Genomic DNA, 21531 nt, shown 5'->3' with positions numbered 1-21531 from the left:
TCTGGGGGTGTTGCTAAATATGCACGTATGCTTACTCTCGCTTTTACATCACCAGCTGTGCAGGGAAGTCACGTAATGATAATAGATGAAAGCCAGTGTGGGATAAAAGAACAGCCGAGCTCCGCTGCTGATATATCAGAGCCAAACATGCTACCTCAGTAATGCATGTTGGCTTTTCTCAGTGCGCCTCTCCAGGCAATTACTTCAGCGTTCGGTTACATGTCACTTCAAGGCAGACAGCTCATCAAGATATGTGACAAGTCTAAGGGCATGAGTATGATTGAGTGAAGGAGAGGGAGCGAAGGCCAACGATATATTAGGCCTTCAAGTACAAAAAGTACAAGTACAAAACACAGCTAAACACCACGAAAAAAAAAAAATATAAATAAAAGATTTCACTTAAAAGTTTCGAATCCATAAAAGGAGATGAGCCGAGCGTGACGTGTCCCCACTGTGGCCTCTGCGGCAACTTGAGAATTGCAGCCTCGCAAAAGCAAAAGCGGCACGGAGCGGGCGGCGAACGGCGCCGCAGAGCGGAGCAACGGAAATGTGTGAAAGAGCATGAGAGATTGTTAGGGGAGATGTGAATGGAGGGTGAGAATTGGTGAGAATGACACCGGGAAAGGGAAACTGGGGCATCGTGATGGAAAGAAAGAAAGGAAGGGAGGTGGACTTTTGGCATGCAAAACATCAGCCGCTTTCAAGCCACGCATGCATGCTTAAGTATCGCTTTATATAGGCTTCTGTTCAGTAGATGCTGAACATTTGAAATTTAGAAAAATATCCACCATGACTGATATATATATTCTTAACACAGCTGCAGCTCCAGATGCTATTTGTTGTGGAAGGACACCGGTTGTGTGCTTTTAAAGTGACATTATCAAAGCCCTGTGCGGATAGATACGAGTACATTTGGTTGGCTCTTGGAGGAGAGACAGGACAGGACATCTGCGGGGGTGTTATAGGACAGAGGTGTAAATAAGTGAAGAGAGGAATCGACGTGGGAAGAGCGGCGGGGGAGCGAGGGACGAGAGATGAAAAGGAGGAAGTGAGATGAGGTCGGGGAATGACAGGGGTGGAGGACTCGGGCACCTTTGATTGCTGGGAAAAAAAAAGAAAAAAAGACGAGAGTGGAAAAGAGGATGTGTCAGTTTAACATCATGTTAAAGTGCATTTTATATTCATGGCAACTTGGAATATTGAGCGGCGAGCCCTCATCGCTCTTGTCTTTCTGCACTTTTGGGCGCTTGACTAAAGATAGCAATAGGATGGCGATGTGTTTTTTTTTTTCTAAGCCCTGACACCTTTTAAAAAGCTTTGCTCTCGTGGGTTTTCAGTATACATGGGCTGCAAATTGAAATGGACAGAGCCTCTGTAACGTCACCCGTCGGATGTTTAGAAGAGTGATTTCGAAGCTCAGTCTGGCCGTTAGCAATCGTGCCTAATTCCCAGCTAATTCAGTCTAGGGGAAAAGGTGGAAATGAGATGGACAGGAAAATGGCTATGGACCTGTTAGGGCACCAACCTCTCACTCCTAACTTTAAGCCTTAACACAGTTTAAATAAATGAGTTAGGTAGAACTTTAACCTCATAAAGTTGACATATATAGAGTTATCATTAAATTAGCTTTAAAGAGCATAAACAGTTTTTGACCTACAAGCTGCTGTAAAGTTGGACATTTTAACATGGAGGACAATTAGATCGACTCAGTCTGGGCACCAACATCAGTCAACTGCATTTTTTGGTCCTTCCAAATTAGCTTAACTTTTCAGTCACATGCTTATCACACCGGCTTATTAGCAAAACCTCCCTCTGCTGCTTCTTGTTTGAATTTCAGTCAATATGTTTGTGTAGCTACCAACAGCTGGATCACTACTGCAATATTCTGCAGGAAAAACTGGGGTTCGGGTAAAGCAAATGGAAACGCCAGTGCTTATTAATTAAAGACAAGTGAGACAACTTTAACCAAACGCATGTCTTGAGACATGGGAGACAAAGGTGGGATGTGGAAAACTGGTGAGACAGTATTTGAAAAGAGGGCAAAAGAAATTACGCGAAGGCGAATCAGAAATTGGTTAATTAAGGAATCAAAGTACAGTGATGTGAGCAATGGAGACGGGATGAACGGGAAGTGAAAAATGAAGTTATTTGGAATCAAATTATCCGAAATCCTAAAGAAAAGATGGGGAGAGCGTAACAAAAGGAAACGGGACAGACAAAAGGACGTTTGTAAGCTGAATAAGTCGGTGGGAAAGTACTTTCCTGATGAGGAAGGGTTTGTGCAGTGAATGAGGGGCCAGTGCTGAGCCCGACAAAGAGCGGGGCCGACTATCAGCTTCCTGAAATTCCTCCAATCAATTTCTCTTGCAGTGCCTTTTAATCAGACTTTTCATTCAGGGGTGCACAAAGTCGCAACTGATTCTCGTGCAAACTAGTCTTAATTTACGCCGAAAGTAAAAAAAAAAAAAAAAAACAAAAAAAAAAAACGCCTGGATGGTCCGTTAATGAAACCATGGTGTTGTTTTCTCCTCACACACCGAGCCTGTGGATCTGTAACTAATGAGCCCGCTATCCACTTTAAATCCTCATTTTTCACAATCATTTTCCTTGGGATTTGAAGATGAATCTGCTTGCTTTAGCGCGCGCTCGCCAAACAAACGCGGACTTTCCTCCTCTCTCCCCAACGAACAGTCGACTAAAGAACTTCTCACATTTGCCGGCAGACCTCATTTGTTTTATCTCGCCATTTATCAAACTCCACCAATTTCCTGCTCCCTCCTTTCTACCTTTCTTCGCTCCCTTTCATACATGTTATATATTGATCCGAGTGTTACCTCTTCTATCCATCGTCCCTCAGATTCTCTCCATCACTGCCTCATTTGAGCTTTCTCCCACCTTTTTCCCCACCCCGTTCTCACTTCCCCTCTTTCCTGCCTCCGTTTATTCCGATTACATTCTCCATCATCCATCCACCTTCCTTTCCCTCCTCCATCCCTCCTTCCACCCAGCCCATTATATTAATAGGCTGTTGAGAGTGTGTGATTTCAGCAGTGGCTCTTTCTATTAGCCAACACTGCATTAGTGCATTAAGTCTGTGTGCAAACTGCTGCCTGTTACTCTGTCGGGCACATTAACGGCATAATGGCAGGCTGCGAGCTGCATTCATATTCTCTCATGTGCAGCTGTGTGCGCGCACACTCGTACTCGTAGTGCGATTCGATGTCCATACGTGGCCCACATGAGTTAATTACGTCGACTTGCACGCATGCACGAGAATACCCACGCGTGTGAAGGAATGCGTGAAGAGAAACTAAAACAGCTGATGCTCACTGAGTCAGAGTCCAGCGCGTTACATCCTAATGCAGCAGAGCAGACGATGAGTCACACAACACGTTGTCGAAGTGACAACCCAAGATAGCGCTGACGCGAAGCGCGTACGAGTCGTTTTAGGAGGAAGATTTAACTAACGATAAAGCAGATGTGTGCGTGAACACGCGAGGCCTTTTTTGAGGCGGTGTCTACGTAACAGTTCGTTGGGGGAAGATGGACTGGAAAGCACAGGGGGGGCGCCTAGGAAATGGAATTGCTTCCTCTCGGCGGGCGCGTGTGCGTGCGTGAGTGCGTCCTTCCCCCTAAAAATAAAATGATACCACTTCCCCCGAGACCATATGGTGCTGATAACGAGCTGGTCCTCCAGCTCGCTCGCCTGTGCTCTCCCAGGTGGCTCCAAACAATAGTGTGTTTGGGAGATTTCTTCTAATAGAGTAATCTTAACAATGCGGAACTTTAAAGCGGGGAAGTATTCCGTTTCTCTGCCTTAACCTTGTCCTTAAAGGCGGTGGCAGGTTAATTAATATTATTTTTTGTCCTTCTGCCGCTGTTTTTCACGTGCACACCTGTTGCCGTGTGAGTGCCTGTGTTTGAGTGATTGAATTAACAATAACTGCTGACCAACTCCTGGATCAATTAAGTTATCCAAGAGCACATTCAGGAAGTGCTTACTCACGTTCGCATTCTCATATTCTTCTTTATTGCAGTTTGTTATGACCTTTTTTTTTTTGAGTGCAAGCACCTGCTTCTGGGCTTTATTATTGATTTGATTAAAATCACTTTATAGTGAAAAACTACAACTTCACAGCCACTTTTCCTTCCTGATCTACAGCGGAAATGATTTCAAACCCATGTTGTTTTCCCTCAGTCACTCTCGCAAATTGCTCCTTATTTATTTCCAGTCAGTTTTCCCTCATTTAAATTCACTTATTTCCCGTGTCAGCGGCTCAGTTACTGTTTGAACTAGTCACCCTCCATTAACCTGTTGGGGGGCCTTGCTTGAATGGCCGTTTAGTGACGCTCAGGAGCACAAGAAATAGATGAGTGGAATGTCTCGCCATCTGCTGCGCTGTTGTTTGAATCCTAAAACAACTGTTCAAATGTCAGAATGCATTTGTGCCTTTTCCTGCTCCGCGAAGGCACTGGGAGCGCCGTGGCGACAAGCTGTTAGATTTGATGAATTAGTATCGGTTTAATCAGCTCTACAAGAAACATTCAGACGTTAACGTCTTGTGAACGCGACACTAAAACTCCGCGTCAGTAGAAAACAAATCAAATCAAACCGATGGCTTGTAACTCACTCTTGTATCCGCCTTTTGACGCCACGTGGAATCGAACTCCGCAGTAGAAGCTGCAGACGTGAACTTTGACCTCCGAGTCTGTCGCTATACCTGTAGCATTTGGAAACAAAGCACAGATTCTGAGCCTTAATAGCGCCGCACTGACCCCGCTGTGCACGACGCCTCCAGGAATGTGCCCTTTTCACCAATTATTTTTTCCCCCACTGCAATGCCAAATACGGCTTTGTCATCTCCGGGTACACACGCGACACAAGCAAAAGACTAACAATGATGAAAAACCGTGTTGTGGGCAGTTAATGGTTTAACACTTGACATAAAAACACACATTTCAAGTGAAGGTCAAATTCCCAAACTCTGATCTTTCACCAGCTCATGTTGAATCAGGGAGTTATTGATTTATCTTGGTAAGTTCAGAGCCCATTTATTTCAATGTTATTGTACTAAATAACCAGTCCAATACAAGTGTGTGAAGTAATTATATTACGGCAAATGAATCATTGAAACCCACTTAATGTAACTAATTACACTATTACAAACATGCTGAATATCATTGTTTGTTTGTTTATCTTATGAAATATCTTATGCCACTTGTGGTCAGATCTCAGTTCTATTCCCTATATGGAGAACAGTTTTGTGTTAATGGGTACAGTTTATAACATCCTATAATTTCAAAGCAGGAAGTGCAAATATAGTGGAGAATTGAATGGTGATGTAGAGTCATGTGGTTCCATTGTGTTCACATTGTTAAAAGAATGTTGTCATTCACCAGCTGTAGTATGAGGGTTTACATCTAAGTCCATCCTCGGTGGGTACTTGGAGCTACTATCTTATTATTTTATAACCCAAGACACCATTGACTGTATATACTATGGACAAACCCATCGTGACGTCACCCATTGGATTCTGAACCTCGAAAATGAAGCCCAAAGTGGGCGGAGCCTGCGGACGCCATTTTGGATGAGCTTTACGCCAACCACACATGGATATTCCATGAACGTCGGGGGTTGTGTCGGACGTTGGGACCCACCCACACAACTCTCCGCTACTTGTTAGCTCATGCTAACGCTGGTCACACAAAGTGGGAACGCCCTTAATTATGCAGAACTGTAAACCTTAATAAAAATAAATGAATGAGTTAGAAAAAAAGTCACTGTTCAGTCGTCATGAATAGTGAAATAAACTATTGAGACCAAAACCATTTTTTTGTGAACATGTTTAATAACGCTGTTAAGTTAAACTTTTTAACATCTATGGGGATTTGCTCCGTTTTGGAGCCTCAAGTGGCCACTCAATAAACTACAGTTTTCTGCACATCCGCGTGGGCTTCATCGCTCAGACCTGGAGGTTACCGCTCGGCTAACACCAGTTATGAACAAGGCCTTGTTTATGAACCTGCACAATATGTGTAGGCGTGTAGTTGTGCGCTAATTTAAGTTTCATGCTAAAAAAAACCCAGCGATGCAGTCAAAAGATGAACACGGCTCTTAATTGATTTCAGTGTTACGCACTCGCACACAAATGCAGTTTGGTGTTGATGCACGGTGTAATATGCGAAACATAGCTGAAGTGGCCTCCTGATGAGATGATGATGGGTCTCTGGCGAGGGGTTACGAGCTCACGCACAAGAATTAATCAAAACACACCCGTACATATACAGTTTGGGAGTTCTGGCTCCCACAAAAAATTCAAGAAAACTCCTTTTAGTCGAGATGATGCTTGCTTGAGTTTACATTAAGCTTTTTCTTTTTTCTTTCTTCTTTTTTTATGACTAGAACATGCACGCTCAAATGGTTTTTAAAGACCTTCCATCCACTAATTTGCTGCCAAATTGTTTTTCATTAAACTGATTTACAATGTTTTTTCGCGCAACTCTGCTGGCATAATGCGTGATGTATGAGGCTCATTTACATATGTTACAATGGGAATTTATGCCCTAATGGGAAAACCCCTTTTGAAACTAATTTGTACGTGTATTTTTTTATTGTAAATGTGTGTGTCTGTCTGTGAATTCAAAAAGAACATGAATTATATGCAAGTTTGACTTTTCTTTTGTGTGTTTTGAGGACTTTGTGACATTTGCGGCTACAGCTGCGCAGTGTGACACAGGTATGCATACAGGAACACTGAGAATGAATGCTGGCAGGTGTCAGGCGCTCATGTCGACACACGCATCTGCCTACACACACACACGCCACACACTTGAGCGCCATCAAGCACAAAACTCACAATGAAGCACTGCTGGGTAGCACTTTTGTGTAGCTGCAGGGAGAGACAAAACAGAGAGGAGAAGCTGCAGGTGGCTGGCTTGGATCAAGTAGTCTGGTGCCTTCCTCCTGTGTGAGTGAGTGTGTGTGTGGGAGTTTGTGTGTCACCGCACACGGGATTTAAGTTGCTGAAGCGTTGCAGCTGGTGGCGGAATATATTATTCAAATAACAAACGCAGACAATGGCAAATATGGGAAACAGTGGACTGTGGCAAAGAAGCAGCATAGTGCGAGAACTTAGAGGACCTTCACATTTGTGTTTTGAGAGGCTATTTTGTTTTTTTTGCATATAAACCGATATGACCATTGCTTTGTGGATGACAGTTGGTCTTTTATGGATTGGCAAGTTCACCACCAATGCTGCTGCCACTTTATCCAGATGCACCTGATGCTTCACACTAGCTATAAGCGTGGCGAATACGGGGCTAGAAAACAAGCCGTTGGTCACTGCTTCCGTTTAGTTTGAGCGTAACTACACTTTGCAGAGCCTAAGCTTTCTCACCTTCATTTAAAGTTTCATTAAAATTCCACGGCCGTCTCCTGTCTAGTCTCCCGCTCTCTTAACAGATGAAAGTGCAAGGACTAAAAGAGTGAGACACATTTTTTATTTTTTATTTTTTCTGTCCGCCTCTAATTTAAACCGGTCGCACATTCGATTGTTTGGGTTCACCAGACAGGATACATAATCAGACCCACCTTGAATCGCAATTGCATATTTTCTATCTCGCAGAAGTTCCCTAAAAGTTCATTTAACGATAAACAAAAGACGGCGGTGACTACCCCGTACGGATTTAATTTCTTGAAGTTATAACAGATACCAGGTAATGAGCATCATAAGGAGGTTTTCTCCTAACTGTCAAAATCATCAGTTTATTTGTCTCCTGTTTATGTCTGGACTGAAGTTGGACAGTTTAACTTTGCTTCCTGCTGTAATTGGCAGTTTTACCACAACCATTAAATGAGTTGGGTGATGGACGTTTGTTGTGTGTGTGTGTGTGACAAAGTTTATGTTCCAAAGTGTGCGATCCAGGGCAGTAAAGGTGTTTAGGTGAGAAAGACAGTGATGATGTATTGACATTGATATATTAAAGGCAGTAGCCTCAGGTCCCTGGCCTCGGGCCCTCTGGCCGTCCTCGCCTCTCTGATATTGGCAGTTAATGTGTGTGTGTGTGTAAAAAAATAAATAAATAAATAAATAAAAAAAAAAGTGTGTGAGCGTGCTTGGACTCAGATATTGACTGCTAATCTTGCGTCATGCGTCTCGTTCGCAGCCTCTAGAAATCATTATCTCTCCAATATTGCCACTTTGTGTTTTCGTGTGGGCATTTATAGGCATATGTGACACATTGTCACCACCACCACCACCACCACACCACCTCAGTGACCTCTCCCACCCTATCCTCCAGCCAATCCTCTGACCTTCTCCCAGCAGCAGGCGCAGACTCATCGCGACAATTGTAAATCTTTCTGACCTAACTGCGGCCTTTAATAAGGTTCCTCTTGAAATTTAAATTAACCGAGGCGGCGGCTCGCCGTTGCGGCTCCTGCCTCTCGAAGCAGAGCTTTCTGTGTCACCGTGGTTAATTCATTGTCACCCTGGGCGTGTAAGAACCGCAGGGGTAAGAAGGGTTCAATTTTTAGCTTCCACGCTGTATTTGTGCATGTACATGTCCTCGCTTGCCGGGACCGAACCGAATGTGGCTCGGTAATGAATGTGTTATCGGGGCGCCAACTACCTGAACCACCGCTCACACGTTTCATGATGGCTAGGCAGACATTAGGAGCCCAGCTATGTATTACCTATCTATAGCTGTATGGTAATATTATTTAAAAAATTAACCGAGCTCATTCTAAGCTGGTCAGGTTGAATGGGTTAACCTTTCCTGAAGTGAATCCATACGCATCCATCCAGCTCTTCATCTCCAAGGTGATTACTACCAGTTATCCTGCCCTTATCTCAATTAGAAGTCACTCACGGTTCCTGATTGCAGATTCTTGGTGCAAGTGTCACACAAAGGCCACATTAAACTAATAACTGGTTTTCACAAAACCTGCAGTTACTTAATTTTCCATCAGGAGTGAGGATTTTAGGAGGTCAGACAGTGGGCTGTGGCTTCCTGACTTGTTTAATTTGAGCCATTGATCAGTCTAGACACTGATCAAATCTTTAATATACGAGTCTGGAGATTTTTCATCCTTATCTTGTTTTGTGAGGAACTGACATAACATTTTATGTCTGCCATTTGCTTTTATCTAAATACATCTACGCTTCCACCATATATATATATATATATATAAAAAAGCACTCATTAAATGTTGTTGCATTGTGAATGTGAACACAAGACCCAGATACAAGCAGAAAAAAAAGCCAAACTGGATCAAATGTTTCTGGGGACTCCCTGAACGTAATTACCCGCCGGGGATCCCCGGGGCTTTTTAGCTGATGTAACAGCGTCACTTAGTTTCATTCCAAATACAATAACATTGCATAAAGGCTTAAAATAGCCTGAACTTCAATGACGTTTCCATCCATTTCTTAAAGGCTGCACTTAAGAGTCTATTGTGCTTCATAAAAGTTTAACCTTTTGGTACACATGTACTGATCAGCCACAACATTAAGTAGTGGGACTATCTCCAGGCTATACACTGATCAGGCATAACATTATGACCGCTGACAGGAGTAAACAACATTGACAATCTTGGTGACGATGTTCTGCTTGGAAACTTGTGGACCATGCATTCATGCGGATGTTCCTTAGACATGTACCACCCACCTAGACCCCACCCCATAGCAATGACGTTCCTTGAAGGCTTCAGCCATCCCCAGCAGGATGCAGCGTGACACAAAAAACAAAAACAAAAAAACATAAAGAACAGCACAAGGTGTTGACCTGGCCTCCAAATTCCCTTGTCAACTGTATGGTATGGTCAGTTGCCTTCTCCCACATATCAGGCCACTCAGAAGTCTCTATAAGACGGTAGTTTTTTCTCCCATGAAGGAGGTCTCACAAGTTTTCCCTTATTTCCTTTAACCTCCTGGCGTGGGTGTAGACTCCAGACCCTTCTTTATACAACAAGCAGTCATGGTTGTGATGTCCAAAAGCACCTTTTGATAAAAGGTCCTAGCAGTTGATGCTAAATAATACCTGATGTATATTTAATCGGGTACTGCTACTGGAAAACTAGCTCTGAAACGAAGCAGGATGCTCTGAGGTGGATCTTGCTGGATAATTTCCAAGGCAGGGGATTCCCACCATAAAACGAACACCTTCTCCGCTATAGTCTGCCACTAAAAGGCTCCGGGGAATTAATGGCTCATTGGGCCATTAATTCAGAGTCTCGCTTATACTCCCCGAACAACTCGGTGTTAGCTGAGAGCTAAGAGAACCATTGATTTAGTTCTCGTCTTCTAAGAGCGGGTTGGGTTTTTGTGACGTTGACGTGTCTGGGGGTAGATCTGTTTGGCACAGAGTCCAGTTTTTGTTTATTATTCGACTACATGACGACAAGCAGACGCAAGGGGTTAAATGGAGTCCAGTGTCTCTGTCTCCTGTCCTACTCTGTTATCTTAGTTTTGCTTTTTCTCCCCCCCGCTTCCCCCCAATTGTCGTTCTCATCTTTTTCACTTCTGTTCATTTGCGTTAAGCATAATTGCGCTGGTTTTATCTTTCATCTCCCATCAACATTGTCTCTGTATTTTTTAAACCTCTTGGCTTTTTAAACACTTTCATTTCTTTTGCTTCCTTGTTTTGCCTTTCATAGGAATATGCATCGATTTGCCTCTTAGCAATTATCTCCCCTTTTCCTTCATCCAGCTTCTCCCTTTCTTTCGCCCCTCGGCCTCCCTCCCCTTTGTCTTTTAGATATTTTAGATTTGGATCTTAACTGTTTTTCTCTTGACCTGCCTCTTGCTCCTTGCCCCCTGCTTCTTTCTTTCATCTCATCTGCTTTAACTATATTTACGTGTCAACGAACAAATTACTGGCTCTTATTCTAGTCTGAATTTCCTGTCATGGTGAGAGCATACACGGGGTAAGAGCCAGACCCTAAAGGGAATAACGGTGTCGGTTAGTAGCAATTAAATTTCTGTTCCAGAGAGAGTACCAGTGATTTGAGATAGAATGGAGTGGCTCTGTCTTTCTCTTTGTGTCTCTGTGCCATCACATCTCTTTGTGTTCTTCTCGACTCAACGCAGGAGTTTCATCATCATGGTATTTCTTTATTTGTGCCACAGATCTTCTTTTTCTAATTATTTTTAATTCATTGAAGTAGGTGTGACTCGAGACCATCTTGGATGGGATCACACCAGCCACAACATGTTTGGCTCCAACCATCTGTCCACACTCAGATTGATGTAAAAGAGCATTTTCATCAACGTAGTTTTATTCCCAGGAACTTTTTTCAAGGAACTAAAAGGATTTTATGCAACTATACAACAGCCTTTGACTGCACTAGGTGGCGGTAACGCCGAAGACTATAAAACAATGATAATAAGACAGACATTACTGCGATAACTATAAATAAACGCACCTGTACTTCTGTGAAACTCAAACCCCCGGAGAAATCTGAGCAAACCTGGACCGCGAACGACAGAATGACAGACACGGAGGGACGAACGGTGAGGAGATAAATAAAGACAGATGGTTCTAGACGGAAACAACAGAGTTGGACGAAAGACGTCCAAGTTTCAGCCCCAGTAGTCTTCGTCTAGGTAAATTAGCTCCCACTGTGCCAGTCCTCTCCTCATTAAACAGAGACCACCTCTGAGGACTGAGTCAGATTTTGAGGAAGTAAACAACTCTCAAGACCAAAGTCAGATCAATGGACAGTATGCGTGCCTTCCTCCTTCAGGTTTCCAGTATCTGATTTATCATTCATTCCTCAGTCAGCGGCTCGAGGGCAGTCCAGGGGAGTAGAAACCTTCCTTAAACTTTGTAAAGTTTGTCTCGACACAGCAGCCTCGGTATAGATTTGTGGGCACATTCAAAACGGGATCAAACAGATAGGTGATTGTGTATTTAATTAATTTAATTACCACCATTGACCCTACACCTTACTCACAATCGCCCCGTTACTGTAACCGTGTGCGCTCACATTCGTGAACGTATTCACTCCTCTCTCTGACAGCGTTTTGTGTTTGTGTGTGTGACACAGAGGGGTTGTATATGTGTGTAATGCACTGGGGTTAATTAGCTTTAGACCACTGCCATCTATCAACCTAATGCTCAGACTCTGGCCCCCGACAGCTCCATTACCTCCACACACAAACACACACACACACACAAGGGCCACTTTAGGTTATAATCGCGGTTCTGTTAGGTCTCCACATGACGGTAGCAATGCTAGGATGGATTTTTAGGAGAATATTCTGTCCTGGGCAATATGGGCAGGACATAAAATCTCAATTAGTTTGTTAGTGTTCGGGGTGATTCGCATCTTTGCTGCCTTTTTAGCTGTGGTTTTGGAGCTTTATTGGGTGCAAGCATTAATCTCGTAGTAGTTCAAGGATTCCTCTGCTGCTACGCTTAGTTTTAATTGACTATTTCTTCTACCCTTTTATGTTAAACACTGCAAAATGAAGCCATTTCTATGTCACCAAAGTAGTGTGACTACATCTATTTGGTATCATTTGCTTGTTGCGTATCGGCAAACCTGCCGAAAGAGATGAAACTCTCTGACAGTCTACATTACTGCAGAGAACACTCTGACTAATTAAAAAGTCATTTTTAGCCATTAATTTACTTTACCATGAAAGCACAGTTTCTGGAAAACATATATCACCATTGAGAAGTCCTGGAATTCATCAAAAGTGTTCCCACCTCTTGCTTTCTCTGTTAGGACGACTCCAGTGTGAATTTTGTCCCCGGCTGGAACGACACACACAAAAAGCCGCTGGCCTGGATCATTAGGTCTGTTAAGGTTCAAATCCGGCTGTTAGTTATCTGCTCGGCTCCCTGTGGGATTCAGCCTGATCTATTGTGAGGAATGAAACGGTTCCCCTCTATTGCCGAAGCCATTAAGGAAGAGACTGGGCGGACCTAACTGCCCATAGTGGCAGAAGTTCTCGGTTATTGGTTTATATTGGTTTATATTGGTTTCACTCCCCCAGAGTTTGCTCAGAAGACACTAGTAAAACAACATGTGTGGCTTTTAATGGTACACTTAAATCAAAGTTTCATCCAAACATAAAAACGAGACGGTGCCCGCTGGTGTGCCGTGATTGATTGTTGTCATGGAGGGAAAACATATTAGTTTGTTCTCTCCCAGTAATCTTTGCTTCGAGGTGAAAAAAAGTTCAATCAGAATTAATCTGTTAAATTCATGGCTGAGAGAAGTTTGGTCCATGTTTACACTCTGATTAATCCTGTACTTAAGCAAAAGCATGTAGATCTGAAATCTTTGTTAGATTGTTTAAATAGCTTTTCGATTGCCAACACGCTACAGTTAACAGATAAGTTTGTTCTGGGAGAGAGTCGGGGCTTCTAATGAGGGTTTATTTGAGAGGTGTTGGGACTGAGTGCTGGTTCAGAGACCTTTTGACTCCGCTAAGAATAGCGACTGCAAGGAGGGGGAGCTCTACATTGATGTAAGCCTTTACTTTTCATGCATAGTAGAATTCTGGTAATCCAGAGAGCCTCGGGAACAGAGGATTAAAGATTCAACATGCCTCTTGTTATGAAGCAACTGTCTCAAAATCCTCGGCTAGTGGTGGTCTGCCATCGGAAATTTGGTGCTTGGTACCAGTATCACTGAAATGCCATACACTAACAAGCGACTGTACTCACACATTCATAACAACCAAGATAACCTTTGCATACGGTTGTGTCTTTAGCAATTCACAAGCACTGATCAGCGTTCAGTGACCATGAGCTCGGTGTACAGATCAGGACCTTTGTCTTTGATAAATAAGTTGGAGGTGCTTTCATTTTGAACCGGATGGCGATGACATTTGCATACTTGGTTTTTGTTGTTTTAACTTCCCACCAGTTGCTGTACACTTGGCACCTTTCCACATCCACTAAAGTAGGGACGTAAAATTTGAGGACGGACTGATTTTTACGGCAGAGACAAGGGAATGGGACCGATAGCCGACATTCACCACATGGGAACAAGTTGTGAGGAGTCTCTGTCCAAAACTTCACGGCATACCCTCTAGGAATGGGCGACAATTTATCTATATACTGCCAAAAACAATCACTATGATAAGAATTTGCCATCTCGTCATAAATGTGATGAGCGCAATTTGATGACTTAGGCACACGCGACTTCTTCGCAGCCTCTCGCAGCCACAGCTCACTTGTGGCTGTTGCTAACGAGGCTCCTCATCACTAATATGGAGCTGGTTCAGATATCAAAAGGTGGATGTGGAATAAACTTGTGCCATATGCAAGGTTTGCAATAAACAGATAATTGCTAAGGATAGCGACACAACAAATTTATTCCACCACCTGAAGTGCAGTCGCAAGCCCGAGTACGACGAGAGCCAGCAAATAAGTCAGGAGAACTCAGCCACATCCTCGGGTAAATTAGGGTGACCAGACCACATTAAGTCAAAAACATGGATTGTAATTTTAATATTTTTTTAATCTTTATCGCCAGAATGGCAAAATTTATCATACTAACTTTTTTAGCCCATCCCTAATTCCCTCAGGGAATTGTTAATGATACGTTAACCAAACCGATGCACTGACCAGCTGCCATCTTTTGAGCCAGTGGCCTGACTCCAGGGATATGAATGAGCACTAAATGTGGTTCGTCAGCGCAATATACAGAGACTGAAAAAATATGTATCAATCCTTTAATCCAGAGTGAGAAAGTGTTAATTGAAACCTCACATCTGCCCGTATATAGGCTTCTGCATTTAATCACACGCGCTCTTGTGTTTCCCTCTCTCCTCTCTCCCATACGCTCGCACACGTATTCATTAGAGCAAATGGAATTAAGGGGATTGGAGGCATAATCTTCTTCCCCAGCCATGTGGGGGGAACCAAGCTGTTAATTTCCCGCCTCTAACTCCAACTCCAGCTCCACTTGCTTTGAAAGCGACCCGAGTCCTTGGCAACTAACTGCACATGAATTATTTACAACGCTTTAATTTGACATGACATTAGATCAGTGAGTTTTCGTGTGTATGTGCGGCTCACATCTATGGATGTATGGGTTTTTCGCACCGATCAGGCACAACATTATGACCTTGTATTGCGTGAGTCACCCTTGTGCCTCCAAAACAGCTGTGACTCATCGGAGAATGGACGTGTCCTGTGGTGTTATTTACTTCTCCTGTCTGTGGTTTTAATGCTGTGGCAGATCGATGTAAATGGTAATTGATGGGTTGGGTCTGCGCCTGCAGCTCTGACTATACTGGATGTCAATGAATGTTCCTCTCTGACTACGACTTCTCTCTATCTGCTTTTCCTTCTCTTACCCAGTAATGACTCGGGGGGGAAATATGACAAGAGGGACTTTGCAGCGTACACAAGTGTGTATTTGTTCCTGCGTCCGTCCGTTTCCAAGCAGTTAAATAACAAAAGATCAAAGTATCGCGTTCGCCCAGGTCACATGGTTACGATGTTGTAAACAGCCAAATATCTCATACTCCCGCAGCCGTGCGTTCGCTTCTCTTTGAAATGGATATTCACCCTTTTAAATCGACAGAGAAAGCAAAAGGACAATTGAAACAGCAGAGTCACACACACACACACACACACACACACACACACACACACACACACACACGCGTGCACCTGAGCTCATATAGCTATATATAGATATATACAGTGCAGAGCCACAAACACATGTGCGCAAATTGTTTCTCCAGTTGTTTCCCTTTGTTGGCCAAGCTTAGTTTTTTTTTTTTTTTTGTATTAGTTGTTTATCCTCTATGAATTATGCATACACAACCTGAAGTTTATAAAAGTTGTATTCCCCTGGAAGAAGAAACCATTAACAGCGCTAAGATGTCCCAAACATGAACTCCCACCTAGTTCAGAGACTAATGGGAAGTTATTAAACAACAGAAAAACACGAGAACAAAATGATTTTGTTCCAAAATTACATATCACAGTGTAAAAAAGATTCCCGCATCGATTCCTGTCGTTAAAGTAAAACATACTCAAAGCATTGCTCTGTCTTAGTACTTCTATTACAGGTGAATGGGTACTGCTCCGGGTTAAGAGTGAATTTTTGTTATTGCTGCGGCTCAGGAGAATCCAATACAATCTTCTTTGTTAACCAGTTCCCGAAGCCACGGAGCAAAGTGTTGAAAATCAAAGCTAATTACAGCTGCTTACAGCCGTGCTTCAATAGCATCAGAACACGACGGTTCCCCACAGAACTGATCCGTGACCTTCTAAAATGGTAAAGAAAAGCGTGGACGGAGGGTGGCGGTGGCTTCAGATGACGCCGGGATGAAATAAAGACAGTGAGCGATGGGTTTGAGAAGCATTCCAGTCACACACTCGCAGACACACCACGTTAAATCTCTTCACGCAGCTCCGAGTGGTTTCGCTGTGTTCAGCAGATGTAGACGTTTGTACATTTGTGTGTGTGCGTGTGTGTGTGGTGTAGCGGGAGACAGACAGCTGACACACCTTACCTTTTAGGTTGAGATTGACAGTTAAGTCGTACCTCCAATGAATGCCAATGAGACGTCTGCCCAACATCTGAGTCTACGTGCGTTTGCGAATGTTTGCAAGTACAGGGTCTTCCCTGGCTGTCCCCCTCTGTCAGGCGAAAAATCAATCTGCCTGTCAGCCATCGAACACCTTTCGGCCTGTTACGCCGCCTATCACTAGCACTGTGTGTGTGTGTGTGTGTCTTCTGTCATTCTGTCAGCCCCGTTGTTTCTCCACCCCTCCGATTTCTTTGTTGTGCTTTTTTTTTTTCCTGTCTGTCCTCCTGTCTGGTCCCCCGCTGTCTCCTCTGTGTCTGGCCTGCTGCATCAAATCTTCTCTCTCCCCTTAATCTATCATCCGTGACACCGGTGTTAAAAATGACAAGGCTCTGCATCACCGGCTTACCTTTGTGTCACCTCTCCTGTGTTATTTTATATTCACACTCCCAATTATTTATTACTATTCCCTGCATGCCTGTTCGTCACCTGTTAATTTTTCTCTCACATCTGAACCTATAAGTCCACCTGTCACTGCACTTTAACGTTTAAGACTTTTCTTTCATTATCCAGGCAAATATTTGAAACCGTTATCGTGGCATGGAGACTGAAATTCAGATGAAACCTTGAATAAAACTCTGCACATTGTCAATAGAGGGTATACATTGGCGGCGCTGATGCCTGGGGCTATGCCCCCCTGAGTGGCAAAAAGACAGTGAAATGTATCAGTAAATACAGCGAGACCTGGAAAAAATGTGGATTATCAGATGAAATTAAGGACAACTGGACTCAACAATGATACATACGGATTAGTATGGATTTGGAGAAGTGGATTAGCCTCAGTTTTAGTTAATTCAAGTTAGTGTTAGGTAATTTCAGCTATGATAAATGTAGCTAACTTTATGGAGAAGTAAGATTAGCCATACAGTACTGTAGCGTATGCCAAAACAACATCCACAAACTTATCTGACAGCTATCCAGGACGTAACTTGAGAAGTAACTTAAGGTGTGACTTCATCAAAAAAATATGGCATAAATTAATATCACCGAACAACACCAGATTTCTGCGACTGGATTCCAGTTGTTTCTTAGTAACACAGCGATCCAACTACTTCTCTGTTCTTTGGCTTCTCGGAGATCTGTAAAAATATATCTCTCACTGCTTTCCAAGTCTTTTGGTGCACTTAGTCCCACAACAGCTCTTCACGTTTTTTTAAAAAAAAAAATAATTTTACAGTTTAGATGCTATTAAAGTCTATGATTCAAACTAATGCTGCTAATCTCCATGCTCAACTGCCACTTTTAGGCACTCGGTGGCCGTAACCACGGAGACTCTGCTTGCTGTGACATCATGTGTACACCCTGTATTGGAAGAAATATCGTTTTTCTCAATGTATTTTTTTTTTTTTATCCTTTTCTTTTCCAGATCCCCCAGATCAGCTACGCCTCCACGGCCCCTGAACTGAGCGACAACACTCGCTATGACTTCTTCTCGCGCGTGGTGCCACCGGACTCCTACCAGGCCCAGGCCATGATGGACATCGTCACGGCGATGGAGTGGAACTACGTGTCCACGCTCGCCTCGGAGGGCAACTACGGAGAGAGCGGGGTGGAGGCCTTCGTCCAGATTTCCAGAGAAACTGGTACGTGCCGCCTTTTTCCTTTTTCCTGCTGATCTCGTCTTAAGCTTTGTTTTCCCGCATTACATACATTTTCGAGATGTGTGCATTAGAACTAAAGAAAACTACAATCAGCAGGTTTTCTCCGACTTTCGCTCGTAAAAGTGTACAACTCTTGCTGGGTGATGCATCACGCTTTCACGCGGGATTTGCTCGTCAATCACTCCAGAAAAGGTTATAATTTAAAGAGACTTGACAGAAAGTACAGCGGTAGAGCTGCAATATCGCAACAACTCTTGGGAGGCAAGTTTGCCACTTCGGATCCGCCATTAGGCCACAATAACTATGATATGGTGTTCATAGTGCACTTTGGAGTATGGTACATAATCGTGGGTTTCAACCTGCAATTCTAGGAGCACTATAGCAAGAATAAAAGTAGGGACCTGTTGTTTCAGTCTCCAGGGGAAGTCTAGGGCGAAAAACACTATTCAGTTAAATTGCAGGCTGTGGATTCAAACTGTGAACTGAGACAGTGTCTGTATCAGGCATGTGAATAACAAGTACAGCCTACTCCTCATATTTCTATTTAGCTGTATGTACACATTGTTTTTATGAGTTGTGCAAGCTCCTGTTTAAGCATAATTTTGGTGTCAAAAAAAATTTGCTTCATAATTTGCCTGGGAATTGGCTGAATATGTCGTGAACTTGTAAGCAAAAAGTTTGAAGACAAAGAGAGAGGCGACAAAAAACGAAATAAACCAACACCACAAACTAAATGTTATGTAGCACTCTTTAATTTCTTTACTTTGAACTATGTGACTGTGTAATTTGCAAAGAGTTTTAAACTATTAGAGCATTAAGATGAGATGTAAAGCAAGTCATTTGAATTTTGTTAGAAAATAGACAGAACAACCTAATGATTATCAGTCCTGTGTATTATTTATTTCCAGCCTTATTTTTCCCCAAAATTGAAATGCTGTAGAAAATAATGAATAGATTAAATAGATGTCTTCTTTATTTGTCATTTCTGTCAGAACTGTTCAAGTTAAATAAAAACCCCACACCGCCTGCCTCCGACTGCAGATTTGAGGTGTTTGAAGTGAACTGTTATTGCAGGTAGTCCCCTCTCTACGCCCCTCAGACAGCTAATTGGATTTCCTGGCGAAACCTCTTTCCCTTTGTTCAACTGTTGTCGGCATGCATCACTTTTAAGTGGCACAGCTGCTTTAGAGCGATGGGACCTGAGATGTGACTTGCGAGAGGGAATTTATTGTCGCACCTTCAGAGTTTTGGATTCCTCTTTCGCCAGGTCAAGTATCTAGAGAAAGGAAACACTAAGACTCCTGCTTAAAAGTATTTTATATAAATAAATGTTCCCCCACTCGTTGTTCTTGCGTGTCTGACTACAGATGGCAGGGAGCTGAGATTCAATATTAAAGATTCCGTTTAATGATCATGATGCAAAGATTATATTTTGAAATTCCAGATGGTCGTCCCTTTAGGCTACTCCGAAATACAACAACAACAAAAGATAAAAATTGATTAATCACTTAAGCGGCCATGTATGCGGTAATACAATTTATATTATTAATATTTTTGTGGTGTAACATAGAGAAATAATCGGGGGAAGAAACTGCTCAGAACTGCATCGATCAATAAGTTGTTACCTTGGTCGATATTGTCTTTTGGTTAGATGGTCACAAATTATACCCTGGGTGGTTTTTATGACCCACTACAGAGCTTTCTTGTTGTGGGTTATGCACATGTGGTGCCAGTTTTGGATGTTTCCTATAACGATGCTTTTAATTGTTCCTTTTTTTTTTTAAATGTTAAAAGGAATGTGGCAGTTTAGCGCTTATTAAAACCGCTCTTTGATTTTTCAGAGTGGGGACGTGTGACAAACCTAAAACCTCTGCTTTACCTCATCTTCACTGACATAAATGGGATGTGAATTTTCACCAACGTTTCACAATATTTCTCTCCATGTCTGGGAATCCAGTCATGGGTGTACAACATGAACATGAGTGGGCTAAGGATGCAACCTTGGGGCACTCCAGTGTTGAGCACTATAGCAGAGATGGTGTAACAGCTTATCTGAGCTAGTTCATGCCATGTGCTTTGCTTGTGTGCTCGCCAGTTCAGAAATGCCTGATTCCTTGATGTTGTTCAGTTGGGCTTGCAGCTAACAATAGGAGGCGGACCAGACAATCCAGGTCACTGGCTCTTTATGGTCGAGGGAATATAGGTGTTTAGAGATTCCTTGTCCTTATTTTGGTGTGTTTGCAGGTCACCTAGAGTGACAAGTTTTGTTGTTGGCCATCATTGCTGAGGGTTTTGAGAAATGTGCTTGCACTGTTATCATTTTAAGCATTTGTGTTTTTATTTTCAGTTTATCTGATTTAATCACAGAAAGATTTGCATAAAACCAGGTTAGCAGGCAATAGGCTAGAACGAATAAGCAAAAGCAAATGTTATATCTTTTTTTTTTTTACTTTACTGATTGATGGAGTAGGAGGAGAAATGATGAATACATCACTAAATGAGATTGACAGAGATGCAGGAAGGCAGCGAAACGCAGCGAGATGGATCCCTTGTCTGTTTTGATGTGACTTAAAAGCACGGTCCCTGTGGTCCTGAGAGCATCAAGTTGGCCTCAGATCAGTTGATGAAATCCTCTAAGTGATGTTGACAGATCAAAATGCTGTTGGTTTCCTTGTTTATGTCTCATATGTTTATTGAAAACACATCGCGTCGGACGCTGACAAATACTCACAGACTGACAGAGATAAAGAGGCACTAAAAATCCATTTGAGAGAGAGCGTCAGCTGAAATGTTTCTATTTTTATCACCGTCGATCCTCTACTAAAGTCTTCTTCTCCGTTGCTTTTTTTCTTTTTTTTTCATTGTCTGTGTGCTGATGCAGAGATGACAGCTCTGTGTATCTCTGTGCTGCTGTCTATCTGTCCATCTTTGTCTCGTTGTGTGTTAGGAGCCAGCTTGCCCAGGGCAGGATGCTGTGGCAGTCAGCACATAGATATTTTTTCGTGGTGTCAGATCAATGTGTGTGTCCGCACATGCCACTGTAAAGCATAAAGCAGTCCTCAGCAATGCGTGCATTTGTGTTCTGGGGGGGTCAGCACAGTGTATCTCTGAGTGTGAGTATGCTGTGACAGCAGTCAGTCAGTTGTTTACTCTGCAGTCCCGAAGATGTGAGCAGGACCGAGAAGACGAAGGGATTGCAGAGCAGACAAAACGGTGATGAAGAAGCGGACCGAGGAGAGGAAAAGGTGACGGAGGAGGACGAGTTCATAGTGTGTTAGTTTATGTTTACGTACTATGGCTGTGAGTCCAACTGTGGAGTGTGAAAAATAAATGGAGAGAGACAGAATAGCAGAATAATGGGACAA

At 42.9% G+C, this 21531-nt stretch overlaps 1 protein-coding gene across 3 annotated transcripts in view; it reads left to right on the top strand.

Annotated features, from left to right (window-relative positions):
• grm8a (glutamate receptor, metabotropic 8a) overlaps positions 1 to 21531 on the top strand; it is a 224571-nt gene that overhangs the window by 70922 nt on the left and 132118 nt on the right. For all 3 annotated transcript variants that reach the window (XM_047575172.1, XM_047575171.1, XM_047575173.1), the window contains exon 3: positions 17932 to 18148. In XM_047575172.1, coding sequence (XP_047431128.1) covers positions 17932 to 18148 — 217 coding nt within the window. The remainder of the gene's footprint in view (positions 1 to 17931; positions 18149 to 21531) is intronic.

Source organism: Mugil cephalus, chromosome 22, assembly GCF_022458985.1.
Source record: "Mugil cephalus isolate CIBA_MC_2020 chromosome 22, CIBA_Mcephalus_1.1, whole genome shotgun sequence".
NCBI lineage: Eukaryota > Metazoa > Chordata > Actinopteri > Mugiliformes > Mugilidae > Mugil > Mugil cephalus.
The sequence above is the reverse complement of the archived record's forward strand: the minus strand, read 5'-3'. Positions and strand labels throughout refer to the sequence as shown.